This window comes from Alternaria infectoria, assembly GCF_024043175.1.
Source record: "Alternaria infectoria strain BMP 0036 chromosome Unknown scaffold_1, whole genome shotgun sequence".
Classification (NCBI taxonomy): domain Eukaryota; kingdom Fungi; phylum Ascomycota; class Dothideomycetes; order Pleosporales; family Pleosporaceae; genus Alternaria; species Alternaria infectoria.
In genome coordinates, this window is record NW_026250690.1 from 1,404,488 (window position 1) to 1,428,857 (window position 24,370).

The 24,370-nt window shown below is 49.9% G+C and overlaps 5 protein-coding genes across 5 annotated transcripts; 2 read left to right on the plus strand and 3 right to left on the minus strand.

Moving 5' to 3' along the window:
• Positions 1-6,092: 6,092 nt before the first annotated feature.
• Positions 6,093-8,213, minus strand: J4E92_000499 (uncharacterized protein; the record flags this gene model as incomplete). The annotated part of the gene is made up of 1 exon (XM_051491915.1): positions 6,093-8,213. One exon carries the CDS (start codon positions 8,211-8,213, stop codon positions 6,093-6,095), a length of 2,121 nt encoding a protein of 706 aa, XP_051357427.1.
• Positions 8,214-8,803: 590 nt separating this feature from the next.
• Positions 8,804-9,607, plus strand: J4E92_000500 (uncharacterized protein; the record flags this gene model as incomplete). Its single annotated transcript, XM_051491916.1, has 5 exons — positions 8,804-8,990; positions 9,048-9,174; positions 9,223-9,264; positions 9,312-9,357; positions 9,410-9,607. The coding sequence occupies 5 exons, from the start codon at positions 8,804-8,806 to the stop codon at positions 9,605-9,607; spliced, it is 600 nt and encodes a 199-aa protein (XP_051357428.1).
• Positions 9,608-9,944: 337 nt separating this feature from the next.
• Positions 9,945-13,443, plus strand: J4E92_000501 (uncharacterized protein; the record flags this gene model as incomplete). Its single annotated transcript, XM_051491917.1, has 3 exons — positions 9,945-9,977; positions 10,028-10,096; positions 10,153-13,443. The coding sequence occupies 3 exons, from the start codon at positions 9,945-9,947 to the stop codon at positions 13,441-13,443; spliced, it is 3,393 nt and encodes a 1,130-aa protein (XP_051357429.1).
• Positions 13,444-16,802: 3,359 nt separating this feature from the next.
• Positions 16,803-17,853, minus strand: J4E92_000502 (uncharacterized protein; the record flags this gene model as incomplete). Its single annotated transcript, XM_051491918.1, has 2 exons — positions 16,803-17,600; positions 17,683-17,853. The coding sequence occupies 2 exons, from the start codon at positions 17,851-17,853 to the stop codon at positions 16,803-16,805; spliced, it is 969 nt and encodes a 322-aa protein (XP_051357430.1).
• Positions 17,854-22,390: 4,537 nt separating this feature from the next.
• Positions 22,391-23,974, minus strand: J4E92_000503 (uncharacterized protein; the record flags this gene model as incomplete). The annotated part of the gene is made up of 1 exon (XM_051491919.1): positions 22,391-23,974. The coding sequence occupies one exon, from the start codon at positions 23,972-23,974 to the stop codon at positions 22,391-22,393; it is 1,584 nt and encodes a 527-aa protein (XP_051357431.1).
• Positions 23,975-24,370: the final 396 nt, after the last annotated feature.

A 24,370-nucleotide genomic window follows, 5' to 3' on the forward strand; every position in this document is an offset into this window, starting at 1 on the left:
AGAGTAGAATGTTAAGCTTAGGTAGCTAGAAAGCCTGCGTATAGTTATTTTAGAAGGTTAGTGCTAGTTACTAAGATTACTAATAAGCTATTAGCTACGCTAGGTTAAATTTAACTTCTAGAATAATCTCTTTAACTACTTTAGAGAGGTTAAGTATATAAGCTTCTTTTTCTACCTCTAGATAGATAGTAAGGTAGTTACTAATCTTAGTGTAGTTAAATGCCTTTAGGTTGTTAGTCTTTAAACTAAACTTGTTAAGTATCTTTATAGCATACCTAAAGAGTAGTCTCTTAACTAGGTAGAAATTTTAGTAATCTTTATTAATAGTTAATACTTTAATATAGCGCTTACTGCAAATCTAAAACTTTTATAGATACTTCTTAATATTTAGATTAGACCTTGCTTAGTACTAGAGAAGCTAGTACTTAAAGTACTTAGCTTAAGCTTTCTATTAGTCTTTGTTATTAGTATAAAAGAGCTTTCTAAGAGCCTCTCTAAACTTCTTCTAGAATTTAGTAACTAGAGTGTTAGAATATTTATTTAAGGCTTAGATAATTACTCTCTACTTAGGTTTATAGTGCGCTAAAAGGTAATTAATTTTTATCTTATCTATAAACTTATAGTACTTTAATATATTCTTAAAACGCTTAAGAAACGTAGTAATATTAGTTCTATTAAATACTAGAACTGTCTCTAATAGGTATAGAGAAAGCTAGGTAGAATAGACTAGAGAGTAATTACCTAGCTACTAGAGAGACTAAGCTATTATCTAAAGAAGCTTTGCTATATTATTATTCTAGAGTTGTACTAGAGGTTATACTTAAAGCTACTAGCTAGTAGTGCCTAAGAACTCTAAAATGTCTAGTATCTTAATATTCTTCTAAGATAATGTAGGTGTTGCTTTAGATTTTATAGGCTTAGTTTAGAGAGGTAAAGATAGTTATTTAGCAAACTAGGCTTTTAAAAAGACTTTAGCAACTAACTTAGATTATTTATTAACTTTAGCCTTATTAAATTAACTCTTACTTATTTATATAAGATAGTATATAAGTATTATAAATAGTATAATAGCTAGTGTAAATATTAAACGTATAAGTACTGTTAATTAGGTTTAACTATTTGCTTACTAATAAAGTTAGGTATTCTTTACTAGAAAAGCTATCGCCGCCTTTTTTATATACTATAATAGCTTTCTACTACTATCTTGTTATTTAGCCTCTTTCTTTCTAGCTGTGCTAGAGTTAAGATCTACTACGTTAACTCTTCTAACCTTTCTTAAGTCTTATTATTTATTCTTAGTAGAATAATATAGCTATATACTTTCTATTATATTATTTTCTATCTATGCAGCTGTCTAAGAAGTAATTAGCCTAGTCTAAACCTCTTATCTAGCTTTTTGTATTACTTAGCGCAGCGCTACTATAGCTATATTATTTATTAGTCTAAGTAGTAGTTATTATTATCTAATTATTTGTGTTATTAAAGGTCTTTTAGTACGCCTACTTCTTAGGTATCTATACTATTAGGTTTCTATAGCTTATAGTTTACTTCTACGTGTCTTTTAGGTATACTATTCTATATATTATTTTATTCTTTATTTTATATACTTATCTATTACTTATTCTATTATATTACGTAATAATTATGTTTCTTCTAAAGCCTAGTTAAACTATTATTCTAATAAGCCTTTAGTAGGTAAAATACGCACTTTAAAGGTAGTACGTAGCCTTTCTAAGGTAGAAGGCTAAATAGATTAAGTTTTAGTTAGTTACTATATATAGTAGAGAGAATAGAAGTATCTCTATTAGAATAGGTACTTAATATAGTTAATTATATTATGTCTGTATATATAGTTATTGCTCTTATCTAAACACTATTTAGACCTAGCTTTTCTTAGCGCACTAACTCTTAAGCCTAATAGCTATTTAGCCTATTATTATATTACTAGTTTTACTACTATAATATAACTTAAAAATATATACTTACTATATAAATACTTAATAAAGTAAGTACTTACTATATCTTATATAAGTTCTACTAATATTTTAAAACTTATACTAGTAGCTTAAGCTTTTATCTAAAATAAGTAAGTAATAGTATATAAACTACTAATAAGAATAATACTTTTTATATACTAGTTTACTTTAAAAAAGTAGTAGTTTATATATTAAGTATTTTTTACTAGTAATATTAAATACTAAAAAAAAATAAACTATATACTTACTTTATATAATATATAAGTACTAATTTAGATAAATATATAAAGCTTAAAAAATAGTACTAAGAATATAATATTAAATAGATAATAAATAATAGAATGTATAAATATTTATATTATAGATAAAGCGTTTAGAGCGTGTGTAACGTGTATCGCATCAAGATCGCAACGCGACTAGCGCTAACACGAGTTTTTGCGGCGCCAAACCTGTTCAATCAGTCTTCGATCAGCGATTCCTTGGACCTTTGGCGAGAACAACTTGGATTAGCCTTGCGCAGGGCGGCCAACGCAGGACGGAGAGAGGTCTGAGATCTGAGATGTCACTCTTCTGCCGCAATTTCGACCGGTAGAAAAGGGGCGGCACGATGGCACAAATGTCAGTGACGCCTTGGTCGTGACACCTGTCGGCTCGAGCGTCCTTCCAACAGCGTTCTCGAAGGCTCATTCCAGCCGGGCAACCGTTGCATTGCAGAGATTATTTTCCGCGTCGCAACCAAAAACGGCTTGCCTATCTGGGTGCGTCCGACTCACAGGGAGCATGAGTCGATGATAAGCGGTAGAAAAAGCCGTTGCGAATGCGAAAGGCTGTGCCTGGATGGGCATCAAGAAATCAAGCAGTAATGCGCATGCCGCTGATCAAAGGTGGAGAGACAAAGTTCCAGACGCCTCGTCTTCCTTTTCGAGTGGGCGAATCCCAGCCTGCTGGTATCCGGGGAATGCAGCCCGGAAGCTCCACTTACCCCATCTTGCTCTGCCGCAAGCCCTCGCGTGGGATGTGCATACACTTGCATATCGGACAAGCGGTCAGAGAATTGACTTGTTCGGTCCGGCTTTGATGATGCCTTGCTTGCGACAGCCGCCCAAAGGACACTGTGGTGTCTTGCTGGCCCACGTCATACGCTTGTCGGCTCCTACCCGCGGACCGCCGCCGTGTATCGCAAGGTATTGGTTTGCTGGTTCGGGCCGTCTACGATACAGCGATAGGCATCCTTTCTTTACCCAGCAAGCTCCTGATGCCGTCGAGGAATGCGTAGGAGGCTGCAGAAGGGCCTGAGGGCTTGTGCGCCTTGTTTGTCGCATCCTCGCTTCGAGAACATCGTCTCAGACACGTCGATGATGACAGGACGCCCCAGAACAGCCTTGATTCTGCGACCCTGGAACAGGATCAGGGCGTGGGGTGGACTTTGCGCGCCAGGTGCAACGATGGTTGCGAAGCAAGGAGTTGCAACCGTCCGCTTCCCCGTGTGGCCGCCGCATTTGATTGCTGATTATACTTTTGCTTTTAGCTCAAAACGTATGGCCCTTCCGAGATTCCGTTACAACCCTGGCTAATGATGCGAGTCAGGGTTTGTCTTTTCGGCGGTGAATAGCGATCGTATCAGTACTTTGGTCTGTCTTGTATAAGAGAGCAACCCCCTTCGGCGCGGTATCGCCATTTCCAACACATCGCAACGTACAACTCAGCCCTAAGCCCAACACCTATCTGCTACACACGTCACCGTCTACTTGACACTTAAAAATCACATCTACGTCAAACCTCTTTGCTTTCTTCAAACACACCACCAAAGCATTCCTCACACACAAGCCTTCTACAACACCAAACTCGTGTAACACGCCTCGCTCAGTGACACGCACCTACCAAAAAGTAAGCCCAGCCCCCTACGCAACACTCTTCCCCATGCCCGAGCACCTCAAGTCCGGGGCTCCGCCAAATCTGGCGGCCCTGCATGGCCAACGCACAAACCACACATCAGCCCTGTCGCAAACAGCCCCTCGCCCTCAGCGCATTCTACCCTGATATATTAAATCTGACTCACCCTTCCTTAGGCTCACACCCCCGTCTTCGTAACCGAGTCAGCCCCCCGAAGTTTTAGTTGTTGTCACAGCCCGAGACAGCACATCACATATCTTTTGCGCCTTCCCCCGAGCGAAACTTGCACTTCCTACCCTGCATTGCACCAGCGCATCAATACTTCCGGCCCGTACCAGCTTTTCGGCTTCCGTTGCGAACTATTTAATCGACTGTTCCGGACACCCTCCATTTCACCCGCCAGTCTTCCTTGTTACTCCCTACAAGACTCATCGTCGTCTACATACCGAGTACATCGATCTACAAAACCGAATCACCCTTCAACTTCACAAAACCACACAAACAACCACCAAAATGCCCGCCTCAGCAGCCTCCGCATTCAACCCCCGCCAGCGCCTCTCCATCTTCACAAACTCGACTCTCGGTCACGATGTCAGCGCAGCTTTCAAGGCATCTTCCAGCCTGAGCTCGCGCTCCATGGAGGTCAACGAGACCCCTGCACCACCGCCATCGCCCGTCGACTTCAGCTTCCCCAGCACACCAGCCGACAGCCGGAGGGGTAGCTCAGGCTCGAACTAGAGCGCCTCGCTCTCCTCTTCCCTCTTCTTACTTCTTTGCACTTAGCGGGCTTGGTTTGGGTACCTGATGTGGCGTTGGATGCTTCGGGTTGTACATCGACATGTCTTTTTTGCGCGTTGACCGCCGCGTGTCTTTATTCTTGGTTTCACAGTATTCTTCACCACTCTTTGTTTTGCTTCTTATTTCCCGTTGACTTTGGCAACTTGCAATACTATACTATATTTTGGCACATTTTTCTTGGAGGAAGGTTTAGATGTGGGTTTCCTGGGCAGACGGCTACATGGCCGCGAGGCTGGATGACTTTTACTATTCGGTAACGAGATATGCATCAATCAACTATATACCCAACATCACACTCATTTGCAACGCGTTCTCATCCCTCAAATGATAGATTGCATACATACAATTTCACGCAAAACGCAACGTGTCTTTCAAACAGCGTCATCATAAACTACCCGATATACACGTAAAACAATACATCCATCAAACGACGTCACCACAAACTGTCAAGCTCACTCACAACACAACCTATCCCCCAGACAACGTCATCAACACCTTCCCACTCCCATACCACGATGCCCCAGTCTCTCCAACAAACTTCATTAGTCCCCACTCCCGAAACAGTCGAGCACGTCTCTTCAGAACAAGCTTTCAACCCTGAATTCCATACTCAAACTCAGCTTGTATCCGCCCACGCTACGCTACAACATCATTCTGGTCATATCACCTTACAATGGACATCATAACACCCTACTACCCCACATCATAACCTCGCACTACCCCCACACTACGCGGACTACCTCCACACCCTATAAACCAAGTACCCCAACTACCGCCACACTATATTCCCTGGATCTTACACCAGATCTAACCTAAATCCATTTCTAAATCCTCCATCCCACTCCAACGTCATCACCCATCCAACACCGTCTCGTCAGCACCCGTGACTCACAAGGTAGAGCCCAGTCAGCCGTAGCGGTACTTGTACTTGAGGCAAACTGCTTACTACCAATCGCACGGTCAGTTGGTGTTTTGCTCGGGCCATGTCCCGTGCCTGGCCCGAGGCGAACGTTTCGCGGGAAACGTGAGTGAGGTGAGATGAGCTTACCTGAGATTCTGGGCGTGGGCGTTGGGTGTTGGATGAAGGATGTAGGAGAGGTAAGATGACAGGGTTTTGTGAACGTTGGTGATATTGTGTGTATAGAAACCTATAGGTGGGTGGATCATTCGTGGGGTGGGGGATGGATGGACGGCATGGTGAAACGAAGGGCAATGTGGGTGTGAAGTCATTCGGCGCTTTACTCGGCGTGTTGGAATGCTAAATCGTGGATGAGTATAAGAGCGAAGGGACTAATCGTCTCATCTTAGAAGTTCAAAAGGTTGCAACAGTCTTGCTCGGTATCTGTACATCGGATTTTATACATAGATGAACGCGAAGTCCATACTCTGAGCCCCAGGTAACTACTCGGCTCTCAGAGCCCGACATCAATTGTCTCGCGGCGAAGTCTGTGCCATCTCAGCCGTAAGTGCATCCTCTACTGCCTCAATACTATTGTCGTCCTTGCGTTTCGCCCTCCGTAGGAAGTTGGAAGGAGCATCATGATTCGACTGAAGCCCAGCATACTTCCTAATCCTCGGCGCCCCCTTCTCACCCGCTACAATGGGCTCCTCATTCTTGGCAAAGTGCTTAGAGATAGTAACACCTTCGGGAGTCTCTGATGCAACTCGTCTAAAGATACTCACATCTTCCGGGCGGCTCGCTCTCAGCTCTTTGATTTTCAGACTCAGCCCAGCTTGGGAGCGCTTTGGACCGGGGTCTTTGCGTAGACGGAGGAGTTCCGGGGTACCTTGCAGTGGGGTTCCAGCTTTAATGGCGGAGTCGACGGCGTATTTAAGGTCGGATTCGTAGTCTGAGGCAGAGTCCATCATCTCGTGGATGCTGACCCAGTTCTGGAATCGGAGTTCATCTAGAGGTATGCCGGTGGTGCTCGTTGGGAGCTGCTCTGGTGAATCGGCTGCGGGTGGCGGTAGAGGTGGCTGGTGCGGGTCAAGGGTGAACTCGTCGTATACTGCCCGCAGATCCTCCGTATTGCTTAGAGAAGGATGTTCGGGATCCAAATGCATGTACAATGGGGAGTTGCGGAGATCGAGTGGTTGACCGGACATGACGACAGCTTCGATATTCTTCATCTGAACCCTCAGTGCGTCCAGCTCTGCAGTTAGATCTTTCATGCTCATGTATTGGTATACTTCGTGGAGTGCTGATGGAGTCTCGGGCATCTCGATCTGCTGGATGAGATAGCGCTCGGTGCTGTCGCTGATGGCATACGGCAACTTCAAGATCTGGCTTCGGAAGAAGTCGCCGAGGCCAGCTCTTCTGCAAGCTTTGGTGAAGGTAATCCAGTCCTCAAACGAGATCTGTGCACTGTCCGCTTCGGCTGTCAACACAATGTTCGACCAGTACTCCTTGACCATATTCTTGTCTTGGAGCAAGCCAGCCGTCGTCAAGACTGTTCTTTTTCCAATCAGTCCAAATCTGAGACCAGCCGCTGCCATGTCTTGAAGAGTAGTTTCAAGTAAACTTGGGACACGCAGTTTGCCCGAGATGGAAATTAGAGCCTCGAATGGCTGAAGGCTGGGTGGCATGCCAGCTTGTATCAGCTCAGACAGCATCTGATGCGCTGTGGCAACAAGGGTGTCACGCATCTTCGCAGCTTCTCCAGTGTAGTCTTCGCCCGGGATGGGTTCTGGCAGGATCTGTTCGAAGGCGCGGAAAAGAGAACCCACGTGGATACTTTCAATATTTCCTCCGGCTTCTAGGTGCCCATATATTGCATTTGCGATGGCGCGAAGTAGCATGAGTCGATCGGCCATGGATTGCGAGGCTTTCATCGCAGCTCGCAGCTTTGTGATGAGGGCGGTAACATGTGTCGGCCTCATGGCGATGCCAGCTCGGCAAGCTATCATGAAGGCTGTGTAGCCCTCGGATATGGGCCTCTCTGTCATGAACAGTTCGAAGTAGCGTGGCGGGGTTTGTGTAGGGTATATGCGCAGTGCAGTGTCCAAGGCCAGATAGGCATTCTTCCAATCACGCGCCAGCATACGTGCCGTGAGTATACCTTGGAGGAGAATGGTAGGAATGCCAGAGATTGTAGTAAGTCGGGTTCGGTCGGGGACGATGGCGTCGGGAGAGAGATGGTACTCGGCGAAGGTGCCAGGGAAGCGTTTCAGTCCTTCGGAGTAGAGATTCTCCATGTCTGGCAGGCTCATAAGTCGTCCATATGCCATGAGCTCAATCGCTGCACCATAAGCAGCCTGCGACACGTGCTGCTCGTTCTGTTCGACGAGCCACTGCCAGAGGGCATACCCCTCACCGAAGCGCTTGCAGTCCTTGTAGATGCCGAACAGGTGGACGTAGGCGTAGGGATGGGGCTCGAGCTTTCCTCTGCGTAGATCGCTCACTACCTGCTGGACGAATGGGAAGATTTCGTCTCGCTTGGCCGGAGTGTTTTCGTTTCGCAGGCGAACGTGCAGGACTTGGGTGATGCGCCGAGTATCGTAGGCAGTGAAGAGGCCTGCTGCGAGCAGTGTGGGGTAGCAGTCCATGACATGCTGGACATCTCGGAGGTCGCAGGCCTGTCGGAATTTCCTGACTAGGCGGAGTTGCTGGTGTTGTGAGCGCAGCCTCCGGAGGTTGTGACGAGTCTTACCTCTTGTTCTTCCTCAGATAGAGCGGGGGGTCTGGTCCCCAGCTTCCCTTGTTTGTGATCAATTTTCCTGATTAGGCTTTTCTTCTTCTTTGCCGTCTTCGTTGTCTTCGCGGTCGCATACGTCGCCCTCTGCAAGTGTGGGCATGGCGGGCACTGTACTGATGCCGCTGCAGCGGGTACAGCAGTGCGGAGAAGACGAGGCGCAAGGAATGGCGCTGATGGACACACGAGAGACGCGAGCGAAGTGCGCGATAGTCTGTGCATAGTTGCGGTATGGTGGCTTCAATGGTTGGGATGCGCCCGCTGCGGTCGTCGGTCGCATCCTCTCAAAAGTTCAGACGACGCGCTAGGCCCAGGCCCACGACCTCCGTGATTGGCCGCTTCTCCGCAAGCAGACACCTGTGCTGTCTCCCAAAACCCCCCACCGCGTCCCCAACAGCGCCGACCCATTGACGCCTACTCGATCCAATCCGCACCTCCTCCGCCATGTCGCGCCCGCTTTCTCTTTTCAGCGTCCAGGCGATCCTGGTCCTCGCCATCGACGACGGCTCCCGCATCCTCACCAAGTACTACTCGAACCCGCACCCGCCAGCCGGCCACCAGAATGACTACCCCGGCCAGATCGCGTACAAGACAGTGAAGGACCAGAAGGCGTTTGAGAAGGGACTGCTGGGTGGGTACATCACGTGGTTGTAAAGCTCCCGGCCTGTTCGTCTGACACGTTGCACAGAGAAGACGGCCAAGCAGACGACGGACATTATATTATATGACGGCAAGGTCATTGTCTTCAAGATGGAGTCGGACGTCATGCTTTACGTTGTTGGGAGCGCGGACGAGAACGAAGTCTTGCTATACAGGTAAGGTCGTGGCACGGCGGAGTGCTGGGCTGGAGCTAACATGTCCAGCGTCGTTCTCGCGTTAAGAGACTCTCTCAACATCCTCCTGAAGTAGGTCTAACTTGAACTGTCTGATGGACTCACCTAACACGTTGCAGGAACTCGGTCGACAAGCGCACCGTGATCGAGAACTATGACCTCGTGGTACGTAACAGCAGCCACGACTCCCATGTTTTGCTTCAACTAACCTTCATAGTCCCTCGCCGTAGACGAGCTAGTGGACGACGGCATCATCCTCGAAACCGACCCCGTCATTGTTGCCTCGCGTGTCAGCAAGCCCCCGGCGCAAGACATGACCTCGATGAAGAACATCGACCTCTCGGAACAAGGTTTCTTGAACGCTTGGGAGTTTGGTAAGCGACAGCTGGCTGAGAGGATACGGCAAGGCCTTTAGGCACATTCTGTTTGCTGGGCATGGCGTTGTCGGAGTTTGGGATAAAATGCGTGTGGCATTGTGACTGGTATGGCCCGGACCGTGGCGCACGTAGAGTAGGTAGCGCAGCGCACAGATAAAGATCCGATGAATGTATTCAGCTTCTACTGACGCCTCGGACAGAGTGTGAGTTCTACTAAGCAAACGTGAAGAGGGTTGTTAGTAAGCGTCCGGGCCAGGAACCATTTCCATTTTCCCATGACCCTTGCAAACGCGCTACTCGCACACCTTCGTCATCGCCGCAGCCCACCATCAATCGCCGACCCCACTAACCACAGACTCTTCACACAACACAACCATGAAGCAGAGGTTTTCCAGCTTAGACGTCAAGGTGAGCACTTCACAGTTTTCCAATGCAATCATCCCGCTAACAGTGAATAGGTCATAGCCCACGAGCTCTCCGCAAAACTCACCTCACTGCGAGTCACGAATGTCTATGACTTGAGCTCGGTATGCTTGGACTGCCTGATACAACACCCCCTGGAGTCATGTGCTGATATACACAGCGAATCTTTCTCATCAAGTTCCACAAGCCCGACCACCGTGAACAGCTCCTCATCGATTCCGGCTTCCGCTGCCACCTTACCGAATATGCGCGAACCACAGCCGCTGCGCCTTCTGCCTTTGTCGCAAAGCTGCGCAAATACCTGAAGACTAGGCGAATCACATCCATCACCCAGATCGGCACCGACCGCATCCTCGAGTTTCAATTCTCCGATGGATTATACAGACTGTACTTGGAGTTCTACGCTGGCGGCAACATTGTTTTGACCGACGCGGATCTGAATGTCTTGTCTCTACTACGCAATGTAGACGAGGGCGAGGAACACGAGAGGCTTAGGGTTGGTCTGAAGTACAACCTTACCCTGCGACAGAACTATGGTGGCGCCCCGGAGCTTACCAAGGATCGAGTGCGTCAAGGGCTGCAGAAGGCGGTCGATAAACAACAAGACCAGCCTGCGGCGACAGGCAAGAAGGCGAAGAAGGCAGGAAAGGATTCGTTAAGGAAGGCACTGGCTGTCTCCATCACAGAATGCCCGCCTCTGCTGGTAGACCATGCGCTGCACATCGCGAACTTCGATTCGACTCTCAAGCCTGAGGAAGTACTCGCTGACGACACTCTTTTGGAAAAGCTTGTCGTGGTGCTCCAGAACGCAAGAAAGATCACGGACGAGATCACGACACCAGACCAGATCAAGGGCTTCATCCTCGCCAAGCCAAACCCCTCCGCACCTCCGGCCGATGACGAAGCCTCCGAGAAATCGAGAGTCCTCTATGACGACTTCCATCCTTTCCGCCCAGCGCAATTCGAGAACTCGGACTATACCTTCCTAGAATTTGACGGATTCAACAAAGCGGTGGATGAGTTCTTTTCCTCGATAGAAGGACAGAAGCTGGAGTCAAAGTTGACCGAGCGCGAACAGCAGGCCAAGAAGAAGCTAGAAAAGGCGCGCAAGGAACATGAAGACCGAATAGGTGGATTGCAGCAAGTGCAAAACCTCAACTTCCGCAAAGCAGAAGCGATTTTGGCAAATGTACATCGCGTCACAGAAGCTACCGAAGCCGTCAATGGGTTGATCAGACAAGGTATGGACTGGGTTGATATCGCGCGTTTGATCGAGCGTGAACAGAACTCTGGAAATGCAGTCGCACAGCTCATCAAGCTACCACTAAAGCTGCATGAGAACACGGTCACGCTACTGCTAGATGAGACCAACTGGGAAGAGGGAGGAGACGAAGAAGATGAGGGCAATGAGACAAGTTCTGTCAGCGAAGACACCGACGATGAAGACGAGGCCCCTAAGAAGAAAGCCCCCACCCCAGCCGTATCCGCGCGGCCACAATTGGCTATCGACATCGACCTCGCTTTGACCGCTTGGGCGAACTCAACCGAGTACTTTGATCAGAAGAAGACAGCCGCTGACAAAGAAGACCGCACACTGCAAGCATCCACCAAGGCGTTGAAGAGCCACGAAAAGAAGGTAAACGAGGACCTGAAGAAGGGCTTGAAGCAAGAGAAGGAGGTGTTGCGACCAGTGCGCAAGCAGCAATGGTTTGAGAAGTTCATATACTTCATTTCCTCTGATGGCTATCTGGTCCTCGGAGGTAAAGATGCTCAGCAGAACGAGATTATCTACCGACGCTTTCTACGGAAGGGAGACGTATATGTTCATGCCGACATGAAGGGAGCGATGCCGATGATCATCAAAAACAAGCCCGATACGCCTGATGCTCCTATTCCTCCATCGACACTCTCGCAAGCAGGCAACCTCTGTATCTGTTCATCTGAGGCATGGGATTCAAAGGCAGTAATGTCAGCTTGGTGGGTTCGCAGCGATCAAGTCAGCAAAACGGGCCAGACCGGGGAGTTTCTTCCGGCTGGCATGTTCAATGTCAAGGGCAAGAAGGAATTCCTACCACCTGCTCAGCTGGTCGTTGGTCTTGCTGTTATGTTTGAGATTAGCGATTCAAGTAAGGCCAATCACCACAAGCATCGTTTGCAAGACACTGCGGTGTCTGCCGCGGAGATGGACAATGAACCCGCAGACGAATCGAAGACAGCAGAGGCGTCAAAGACCGACAACAGTGATGACGATGAGGACTTCCCAGACGCCAAGATTGATTCAGATTCCGAAGAAGACTTCCCCGATGCCAAGATGGAGCAGACTGAAGAGAGCGACGCCGAATCTGAGGCTGCGGCACCAAGGAGCAATCCTCTCCAGTCCAGAACAGCAGACGCTAAGGACGACTCCGATGATGAAGATGAGCCGATAGCTGCTAAGGATGATGACGAGTATGCCATGTCTGGTGGTAGAAGTGGTTCCGCTCTGAACGAAGAGCCTCAAGAAGACGCAGGCTCTGTAGCAGATACTGAGCGGGCGCCAAAGTCCACTGGGAAGCGACAGTTGTCTGCAAGGGAACGTCGCCTTGCAAGGAAGGGCCAACTACAAGACTTGCCTCAGGTCCCATCTGACGCAAAGCCTGCAGCTGATGATGCTGATGAAGACGACAACTCATCGGCAGAAGACGGTAGCGCAAAGAGTCCGCCTAAAGCACCCGGCACAGTGACGACGCAAAACAACAAGCCAAAGAACGCCCCACTACCTCGAGGCAAGCGCGCGAAAGCGAAGAAGCAGGCCGCAAAGTACGCCGCCCAAGATGAAGAAGACCGTGAATTAGCAATGCGCCTACTGGGTTCCAAATCCGGGCAACAGGCTGCCGAAGCGGCTGCTCAAGAGAAGCGCCAGAAGGAAGAGCAAGCACAAGCTGACAAGCAACGGCGTCGAGACCAGCATCTCCGTGCCCAAGCTGCAGGCAAAGCAGCCGAAGAGGCCCGCCTGCGCGCTCTCGAGAACGCGGAAGACGACGACGAAGGCGATGAAGTCCTAAAGACAAACCTGCAGAATCTCGACGCGTTCACAGGCCGCCCCCTACCCAACGACGAACTCCTCACCGCCATCCCCGTATGCGCACCCTGGTCGGCCCTCTCCACCTACAAGTACAAAGCCAAGATCCAACCGGGCTCTACCAAACGCGGTAAAGCAGTGAAAGAGGTTCTTGCCATCTGGGATCACGCCGGGAAAGATGCCAAGGCGCTGGACAAGACCAGCCAGGATGTCGAGCGTATCTGGCCCAAGGAGATCGAGATGATAAGAGGCTGGAAAGAGACCGAAGTCGTAGGTGTTGTGCCGGTTAGTAAGGTGCGGGTCATGATTGCTGGTGGCCGCCGCGGTGCCGATATCGCGAAGGGGAAGAAGAAGAGCGCGAGGGGCGGGAGGGGCTCGAAGAAGAAGTGAGTGATATAGGCGATTGCATGGTGAAGCGGGGAGATATTCAATGGATTCTGTGAGTAATATCATGTGAGTGATAGGTGACTGTGATGCCGACAACGCGTCTACGTCTTGAAGACTGACTTCTGTGTTTGCATTGTAGTCATCACAGTACCTCGACTCATTCAAGAACGTCGACTGTGACCGACGTTGTAGTCATGTCAATACTTCGACTCATTGAAGATTGACTCCTGTGAAGACGATGTAGGCTTATAAGAATCTTTTCTCCGCGCTCAACGGTGGTCTCTATACTCCACTACGCGTACCACAAGTTCGATATACCATCTCTATTTACCTACCGTACCATCCAAAACCAAGCATACCATCGCTATCTACCGTGCCATTTAATCAGCTATCCAAGCCTGGCCATCGCTATTATATCAAAGAGCGTGGGAAATCTAGTACAAATCGGGAATCTCCTTCACCCTCACCACATCTAAGCGCACCTCTCCACGCTGCTAGCAGTGTAACTACTCTTACTTCGCAGACGACCGAATGGCTTCTAATAGCCAAAATCCTCCCGCAGAAGACGTGCATTCAAACCAAGCCAAGGAAACACAAAGCAGGAGCGAAGCCAACACCACATATAAATGCTGTCAATGCGAAGCAGGACATATCAGAGGGAATATGCCATGTCGTGTATGCAAGCACGGACGTTGCGAAAATTGCAGGCCGTCAAGAAGATAGCTCGAACTCTCTTCTGTTTGCATGTACATATTATGTGGTCATATGGGGAATGAAATGGTTGAAATCGAGCTTGCTGAAAGCACCACGGCGCTGCTTTGATACGAAACATGTGACGCGCGTACTGCAGATGTATATGTATTTTACGTTACGCGAAAGAAGCACGACCACTCACATAATGGTCAGCGTGGTTTTCTTCTCGCGAAGAGGGTCCCAGTCAATAAACAGAGGCCACTCGCCGTTAGGGAGACGATGCTGAAACCATCCGTGATCAAACATCCCAATTCGTTTGAAGATCTTCTTACCAGCGACGCGTTCAACAATGAGACCCGACAGCCTTATAATCTCATGGGTCCCATAGAGAGGCTCGACTCTATATGTGAGCAGTAATAAGACTGTTCGGTTTGCGGAATATCCGTTCCTGTATGCGCATTCGTCCAGGTAATGGAGATGTAATGGCTCTTCGGTATCTTTGGAGAGGTCCAAAGGTTGCTTTAGTCGTCGTATGGGCGCTGAGACCCGGAGTTTAGCATTTGACAATCTTCCCATCGGATCTGTGCCGCTCGGCTGTGCGACTATTTCCACGATCTTCGCTGCCCAGATATCTTCCTCCTCCCAAATCGGGATGCCGCCCACATGAGCGAGTGGGAAATCCACTGCGGAATTGACCGATGCCCAGGACCAAGAAGGGGCTCGATAAAGATTAGTATGGGCGTCCTATATTGAATACTTAGATAGACTTACCACGATAGTCCTTTGGCTGAGGTTCCTCATGAGTAGGATTCTTCTGGTACCACAGAAGACCGTACATAAGGTCGTGTCTCCATATTCCAGCCACATATTCATCCTTGGTAATGACTTGCCAGTACTTCGCAAGTCCGATGAGTGCAGGAAAGCGATCTTGTTCGTACGTGAGCTGGCATTTCGAGAAGTACTCCACGACGCAAAGCCATTTCCTATATACTTCTCGTATTCGAAAAACATCGCGTGAGCACTTCTGAGGAGGGTAGATACCAAGTTTTTCGTATCTCATGTCGTCGTACAGAAGATTTGCGGCACGGAACGGGAAGCCATCTTTGCCCCATGAGTTGTAACCAAACGGGATCGGTCCGCCGTATGGGAATGTTTCGCATGCGTTAAGTTCGGAGCACTCCCAGTGAAGCTTGTCACCGTAATAGATCGACCGGGGGCTTAGGAGACGCTCCTGAACTACCCAACCACGGCTCAACAGGACGCGAGCCGACATGTTAGAATTTTGCTCCAGGTACGATCCGTATGTCCGATTGAACTCTATGCGCTGGGCCCGAAGCCGGCATAGGGATACATGCCGAGTGTCTCGGTCAAGATACAAACCCGCTGCTTTCTCAGCAGCCGCGGAAGCTCCTAGATTACAGAATGCGTTGCTGTAAACCTGGCCCATCAAAGCTGCTTCTTTGTCCCAATCCTCCGCGTCATTTTGAATGATACACAATGCATCAATCCAAATGTATGGTACTTCCAACGAGCGCGATATCTCTATTGCGTCTCTGAAGACCCGAGGGAGCGTGTTCACATCGATGCTCGTCATTAGCTGCGCGATATTAGAACGTGTCAGCTTGGGCATCTCGTATGCTGCCCATCGATGACTGAGTGTAACGTATCGAATCGGCTCAGCAGATTGCCAGTCCTTAGTATCGACGAGGAATTGGGCGTCGGCATTTCGAATGTCGATTAGACGAGTCGGGTTGAAACATGCCGTGGATTCACATCCCGGGAGGACGAGACGACGACGACACAACGTGTGGTTCTCCAAACATTCGCGCAGCCAAAGTCTTACTTGCATCCAACATGATGGATCGCGCGTGGTTGTTGCTACTTGCTTTGCGCTGGTGGGTATACGTACCCTGCCGAAAAGATCGTTTGCGTACTTTATCACAGCCTCGTAACCGTTTGAACCTTTGACGAGGGCTCGTAGGACTAAAACGAACGACGCCATAGATTTGTTTGACTGGTTTGGACATAGCTCAGCGTCGATTCTTAGCGTAGCGGAGTGCGCGGGTTTCGTCTGATCAAATTCGCGTTCTTCCTCCTCGTATTCCCCAATATGTAGGGTTGCGAGCACGTGGCCTGTTTCAGCAACTTCCGCATTGGACCCGTTGCTAAAAGTTTCGAGCCATTTCAAGAGCCAGAAGCAGAGAGGACATCCCTTGGATGTGGCGACCAGTGTGTAGTAAGTGTGATGAGCCGGAGTCTTGTTAAGAATGGATTCGTGGGGTCTTATCAGGAGGCCCTGACAGGTTGCGCACGGGGCATACGACGTCATCCCCGCTACCGAAGTACTTTCCAAGGCTGGCCAAATCGACGCAATACCAGAGTTGAGATGAATCTCAAGATAACCAGGAGTGTGCAAAAAGAATTGTTCTCGCGGTATTCTTGTCTGATGTACCCTGTGAACGATGCGATCCGCGTGATGACTTTGTTTGCTGTGCCGCATCGTGTTACTAGCGGCACCTGCAGGCTGTACTTTGTACCTGGGTAGCGCACACATCATCCGGTTCACCCTCATCTGAATTAGTGCTGTAGAACATGCTGCATCAATGACTTCCCTTGCTATATCGATTCCTTAGTGACTACAAAGGTGAGGTTCATGTGCCGAGGATTGATCATGAGCGCAACCACTTCCCATCCACCCACGCCAACCCCTCTTTGAGCCACGCTTCCTCATCTTCCTTGGTCGCAATATCAAAGCCATGATCCTTGCCAGGCCTAACCTCCAGCCTCACCTCAACACCCTCACCCAATTTCTCACACTTCTCCACAAACTTCTTGCTATCCTCCACACTAACCGCCCCATCGGCGTCACCATGCACAATCCACGTCGGCGGCAACCACACCTTCTCCTCCACCAGCCCAACCGGCCACATCTTCTCGTCAGACCCGAAGTACGTGAGGTAATGTCCGTAGGCGGCTAAAGCATAGCTCAATCCCATTCTCTCCGGTTGAACACCCGAAGTAACGATAGTACCTGGCTTGACGGCCGCGAGATGCTTGGCGATAAGAGATTCAGGTGGAGAAGGCTGACCAAAGAACTCATCGACCTTTTCGCAACGCAGATAGTTCGTCATGGGATACTGCGCGAAGACCGCTTTGATGCTGTCTTTGGGCTGTGTGAGAGCAGACATCAAGGCCATGTAGCCGCCTGCTGAGTCGCCAGTTACCAGGGTCTTGCCGTAATCTAGACTAATGCCACTGTCCTTGATCGTCGGCTGAGATTTGAGGAATTCATCGACGGCGCCTGCGTTGAACCACTTCCAGAAGTCGCTAAGATCTTCGAGAATGTCGGCGCCGTTGTGTTCGGGGATGAGGCGGTAGTTGGGCAGCACGACGATGGCGTTGGTGCGGTGGATCCAGGGGACGAAGAAGGCGCCTATCCAGTCGGCGTAGAGGCAGTCTCCTGCAACCTGCGATGGAATGTTAGGTCTTTGTCGTCATTGTTCCTCACACCTAATGAGTATCTGTATCGAAGAAGCGTAACCAACATACCAGACCACCGCCGTGGAATTTGACCATGACTGGACATTTGCCTGGCTTCACGTCTTTTGGCACCAGGATGCCGACCGCGATGTTGTGGTAGTCAACCTGCTTGTATGACGTCTTGAAAACATTGAAGCTGTCGAAACGGTTGTCTGGGGTGGTGTCGTCGAGAGGCGCCATCTTGCTCCGTCTTATTCTTGGCTCCTCTATTTCAAAGAACAGTAGGTCAGCTTCTTAATCTACGATTGCACGCACAGTAGAGCTTGTGGTAAGGTATGAATAGCTTCAAGAACCAGAACTATGGATGACGGAGGTAAACGAGCTTTAAAGTGTCTTCTGAGTAGGTACCTGGATCTAGGTCACAAGGCGGTCTTCATACGGGAGATAGAAGCGCTCTTTTGTGACGAACGCGCGTTTGTACTCAGCTGTTACAGGCGGTGTTCCTGCGGGGTAATCTACATGCAGTTACGCCGGTTACGCCTTACAGATAACAAGAGCGTTTGTCCGCAATCCACACGACGGCTTCTACGGATTCTAGAGTCACGGTACACTCCATGAGATCGGCCCTTCAGATTGACGTTGTGTGAGGGTAGGTGCATCGCGTAATTTTGAGTAGATAGCAGATCTGTCTTGGAGTAGCATCAGAACTTTGAGGGTCTCTCCGTCGAAAGCATGGTATCAACCATTCATGTACATTCCGGGGCGCAAGGCGTAATAGCGGACTAGTCGAGATGGGTGCGCACTCTGCAATTCTGCTGAAGAGATAAAAGATTGCTCGAAGAAGGCATGATGTATCGCGTTATTGTGCAAGGAAATGATTCCGCATTACTACTAGATGCAAGTCTTCCGATATCCTAGCCCAAGTCATATGCCCAGTATCTTCGCCGCGTGTCAAGCAACCTCCCTACAAACTCCAGCACCTAGGCACCAAGTATCCGTTCTCCTCAGTCATCCCGCTGATATTCAGATACCCCCATGGTGCTACGCGCGCTTCCGTGAGCTGATGGCCGAAAACGTGCGACAGGAAAGTTAGCGCACGCCTGCCCCAGGGTATGTCATAGGGTACGTGTCGGTAGGTGCGAGCGAAGGTAGGGTGGGTTCGGGAAATGAGGAAGCTAGATTCCACCACGAAGAGCAAGTACCAAATGCAGTGTGGCACCGCCCTCGAGTTGGTAGTCCTGTGCGGTCTTCTCGTCGTTCCTGGAAAGGTTCATGTTAGCTTGATATAAGGTGCGTCATGTACGCGAACAAGAACCTGGGGAATATGTGGATATGGTAGTAAGTGTGTGAGGGAGAAAAAAGACATACATCTGCTTTCCTCCGTAGATAAGACGTTGTTGCGCTGGCGGGATGCCCTCCTTCTCCTCGACGCGCTCCTTTATCCTCGAGACCTACGTGCCGTCAGCTTCTCGCCCTATAAATTCACTATACATCGCTCTTGATTCTTGAGGCCGTTTGGAGCCGATCTAGTTTGGGTATGCGGCGACAGATTTGGGTAGGCGTACCTTGTAGTCTGCCTCGATATCGAGCTCGATCTCCTTGCCGGTGAGGGTTCGTACTCTGTCCAAGTGTTAGCAATTTGCCATCCTACTGCTTCTTCCAGCCATATTCCATAGTTGACATGACGTACTTGATCTGCATCTTGTCTATTCTCCTCTTATTCGCGATTCAGTGGCCGTCTCGGTGTAGCGGATGCAGCTGTGGCAAGTCTCGTGGAGCTGCGTCGGCGGTATGTAGAACTTGGAGATGAGCTCGTGAGCTTAGTATGCAAATGTAGGTGTAGGTGGGAGGACGCGACGGCGCAAAGAGTTATAGGCAGCAAAGTGGTTGTGAGTTTGCTTGGGCGGAACCGTCAGGCTGCAGTGACGGCGAACCACGGACCATCAAGGTGGGGTCCTCGCATGCGCCACGAGGCGGGGCAGAGGCTGTGGCTGATTTGTGCTAACCCGTCGCAGAAGCATTTCCTTCTCGTGGCTGCAAAACGGCACCTTTACTCCACGAATATATCGCTTGGAAAGGTGATATCTCGAGTCTTTCGTCGTTGGCAGATCAGAGCTATCCGTCTCACTGCGAGCAATCATCTCCTAGTTGAAATCGGTTGGCTCAGCTCCACCAACAACCGCAGTACTACGATAACGCATCCGACTCTCTGTCGAATTACATAAGAGATGTTGTGTCTCTCACATACACTCAACTACAGTTTGATCAACTTATTCAATGGTGTAGTACGTCGTACCTAGGTACGATGAGTTGAAGGCGCAATTTTCTTTTACTAAGGTATTGAGGTTGCTAAGTAAAGAGCATACCATGATTGAAGCATGGAGCAGTTGAGTGTCTCGGCAAAGCTATAGTAGGGCCTCAATTCTTGCGTTGAAGTGCCGGTCAATGATAAAAAAGCATCTTATGTTCAATACTTACACATTCAACCAAAGGCACCCGATTGGCAGCAGAACCTCAGTCCTCACACCGCCACTGCCGATATCCCAATTCGCCAACAAAGTTTGCAAAGGACGCTTCTCTTTCCGCAAACACATCCACTCGCCCTGTGCGAGCAGAAGGAAACAGACAGTTACACAACTTCATCGGCACATCCGCGTATGCATAACCTTATGTGGCCAGAGTGCCTCCACATTCCGACCGATCATCGCAAAGACCAACACATTCGAAATATCCCAATCAGGCCACTACTGCAAGGCCAAAGGTGAAACACCCTGCGCTGCAAGGCCCGCCTCTCACCGCCCTTGTACTCCTGCATACATAGTCGCGTCTAATAATGAGAAAAGAAAAGAACAAGGTGCAAGAGTGATGTATAGTGTGCATGCAAACAGGGTGATATTGGTCGGAGTAGGCCTCGCTACTGGATAGGGAAAGACGTAGGCGATCACCCGCCAAGTGCACTAAACACGGGGCAGTGGACATCCGACACCATGTCTAACGGGCGATCTTTTGTATACAAACAACACGCCGATGCAACGGCCTTGCCGCAAGCGCAAGGCTACCTGCTCGCTTGCCATCTAACCCATGCCGTCTAGCTTCCCCCGTTCCCCTCCTCCGCCACCGAAGATACTCCATAATGCAAAATCGCCGTCTCCTAAAAAGTATGTACAGGTCTGAGAATAGAAAGAACGATAGTTTGCCGATGGAGCCAACTAACAAGCGATGCCGAATGTAAAGCCGAGTAAGATGCCGAAAGGAATGGCCCATCTAAAAATGGGTAAACAGGGGTATACGTGAACATTCTGATAGCCAACAGAGAAACCCAAAGGTAACATTTCGTGATGATGGTACTGGACAAAGGAAAAAAAAAGTGTGATGTAGTCTGCGAACAGATAGGCCACCGTATACGGCGTGTTTGTAGCGTATCGCAATCCTGCGATCTGGTTGTTGACGCAATATCGAAAGATACCCGGTGGTATGCCTGATACCATAAACGGTCCCAACTCGATAGTGTACCTGCCAAGAGAGACCCGACCAAAATGCCGGTCAATTCTAACACGAGCCCCCAGTGCCCAACTGGGAAGAGAACAAGTCTAAAGAGGATTGCAACAGGAAGCTTACTCCGAAGCGAATATTGAAGAGAACACCGGGTATAATACGCGAGAGTGCGATACAATATTCGGACCAAGCCGTTCGTATGAAGTTATGCAATCCGCTGTGGCAAGAATAGGCGTGGAGTCGGCGCTTAACGATGCGTGTTAAGAGCCGTGGCCAAGAAAAGAACTCGATGCGAACCAAGTATAGCAATCCAAATCAAGCTTGCAAAGGTAAGCCGCGCAGGACAGTGACCGACCAGCGAGAATGGGAATAATGCCCGTACTGCAGCCGTTACGAGATGCATCCAGAGTACCAAACGTCGCATGTTTCGCAACGTGCGGGGTTCGCAAGCGCATACTGAGTAACCAAGACGCGGTGGTGGCGGCGGCGGCTGCTGCTGACCAGAGGCACCAAGATCAAGATAGACGATGCAGCCGGGAGGCGGGGAAGCGGCGTGTGCAGAACAGGCCGCCGTCTGATAGCAGCAACCCTAGCTGCAGTATCCTCTTCGGCCATGCCAACGAAAGGAAAATGTTGAAGTCATGCTAAGACTCGACTGGGTGCCGATGCGCCGCGATAAAACGCCAGATATAACCAGCATGTCTTCGATTGCAAAAAAGGAAAAGGCCTAGATATGCAGCCTGTACAGTAGATCGGAGCCTTCCTCGAAGGGGGTCAACGGCAGGATCCGGAAATAACGTCCGTTCTTCGCGATTGCAACAACATGTTCTGCTGTCATCTCGGGCGAGGCCTGCGTCCTGTGCGAGCAAAGGAAAAAGACTGGGTCGAATGCGTGACGTGTGTATGCAGCCCGCGAACGACATTGCGATGCAATTTCAAGAGATGAGGGAAGAGGGTTCCTTAGGTGGGGTTGCGGGGCCGTGCACTAAGATTTTGAGATGAAGTGGAAAGGCCGGAATGTGAGGTCTGGATGTCTTGATGTTCTGTGTCTCATTTCGCTTGCAACTGCTGCAGATAATCGCAATCGCACCTTCTCTTGCCTTCGTCAGCAAGCGGCGAGATTTCTTGCTTGATGCCCGATTGCCGTGCCGACTTCTTCATACTCGCTTTCGCGTTCGCTCGGGTGAATTGCAGAAGATGTGAGCTTATCGAAGGACCGATAGCGATCGCAATAGCCGCCAATCCGGATTCGTGCATTACGATGCTGCAATCGCGTCCCAATCTAATGGTCACCCGCTTCTCTCTTGGGTGATGACGTATAACCTCGATTCCATTGCTGACTTGTCGCGTGATTTGGCGTTTCAGGTTGAGCAGATGTTGAGGCCGGCGCGTAGTTCTGCTGGCTCTGACCGCGAGCTTCATTCCGCTGAGGCGGTGTTGCATATGCATGGTCCGATTTGGACTGTACCTTGTCGTCTGCGTCCCTTGCTTCTTCTGCTATGTCGCCTTGCCGCACAATTGTCTCGTGCGCAAGCCCCGAGATGGTGCCTCGTCGGCTCAAGGAGCCACTGGAGCCTTCCGCCGCTCTCGTGGATGCATCTGATCGGTTTCGAGCGTGTCCCCTTCTTCCAGGTGTCGATGTCGATGACGACGATATGTGCGAGAAGGATGGTGATGTGTATGATCCTGGCGCCGATGTAGGCGGCGGTGGAGGGGGGTGAGGGCCTTGAGCCTTGCGCTTTTTGGGGGAGCTGGTGTATTCTAGGTCAGACGCATGCGACGCAGCACGTTGCCGTGACTGGTGAACAGGCGAAGTTTTGTATTTACCTGATGGCGTAGCTGGCGGGTTCCCACTAGCACTCTTTTCTTGTGAAGCTGAGGACGGAGGTACCCAGTGATGAAAGTATATCGAGGGGGAGGATTGCTCTTGTTGTTGTGTCTGCGTCTGCTGTAATTGCTGCACGCCTGCAGGGGCGGCAGGGGGCTGTTGTACCGTCATCTCGTTCGTAGTCAATCGGGGAAGCTGTGACTGAGGTAATGAGCGTGGAGCTGCTGCAGAAGGGCCACCAAGACCAGCTTGTGCAGCTCGTGAGTGCGGTGATGTTTGTCCACCACTGTACGCACTTGCGGAAAGCGGAGGAGGTTGAATTTGCTGCGGCAATGGTTGCCCGGGTAGGACTGACGTCGAAGGTAGTATGGGTTGGGTGGCTTGCTGCTGGCCAGGGTACACTGCTGGTTGCTGCTGTCCGATCAATCTCGGGTCTCTTCGAAGATCCGGGGAAAGTTGTGCCTGCGCCTGTGCCTGTGCCTGAACTTGCGCTTGTTGATGGGCAGCTTGAACCTGAGTTGTATACTGCTGTATCCATTCGGCACTGATGTTTGCGAGGTTCCCTCCGCCGATGCCAGCGAAAATGATAGGTACGAGGTGAGGTGGTACTCCTCCCTGCATAGACTCTCGGAGCATGGACTGCTCGACCTTGCGTTGCTCAAGTCGTAAAGTTTCTTGTCTCGTCTTTTCCTCCTCTTGCTTACGTCTTTCTTCTTCAGCTTTGGCCGCCAACCAGTTCTTCATCCCATCTTCTGCACCTTGCCATTGCGAAGGCGCTGGGGGTAACTGGCCCAATGACGATGACATTGGTGGAGGTCCTCGTGCGGGATCTGGCAGCGTCATCGCCGAGGGAGGAGGGAGTCCTCGATGAGGTGTGCCCATGGTGTGGGAGGAGTTGACTGTCTCTGGAGGTGGAGATAGCCCACGGTGGTGCCTGTTTGAGTAACGAGAAGCCGAAGAGGATGAGAAGGCTGGAGAGTAGGCATGAGGTTTGTATTCGAAATCGGACTTGACCGGGTTAGAGAGTGTGAGCAACATGGAGGTAGGTGGAGCCGATATGGTAGATGTCGTGGGAGCAATTCAACATTGAAATGAGTCGGTGGGTGGCGCCAAAATTCGTAGGTCCGGAAGGAGAAGGAACAGTGTACATACTTATTCACCAGACTACGTTTACCGGGACCACCATCCACAAATGGCCCGGGATAGGATCGTAGCCGTTGCCCTAGGGTCTAGGCTTAATATGTCCCTGGCACAGTAGCCCCGATGTGATTCGCCGTTAAAGCAGGGCGACAAAGACCAAATGGAAGAGTAACAGGCGACGCTGCATGCAACGAAGATCAAGCCCCGTAAAAGCTCGCGTGGGCCGGCGTGGTCGATCAAGTCCAGATTAGAGAGAGGCAAGTGAAAATGGGCAACGGTGGGGAATAGTGCACA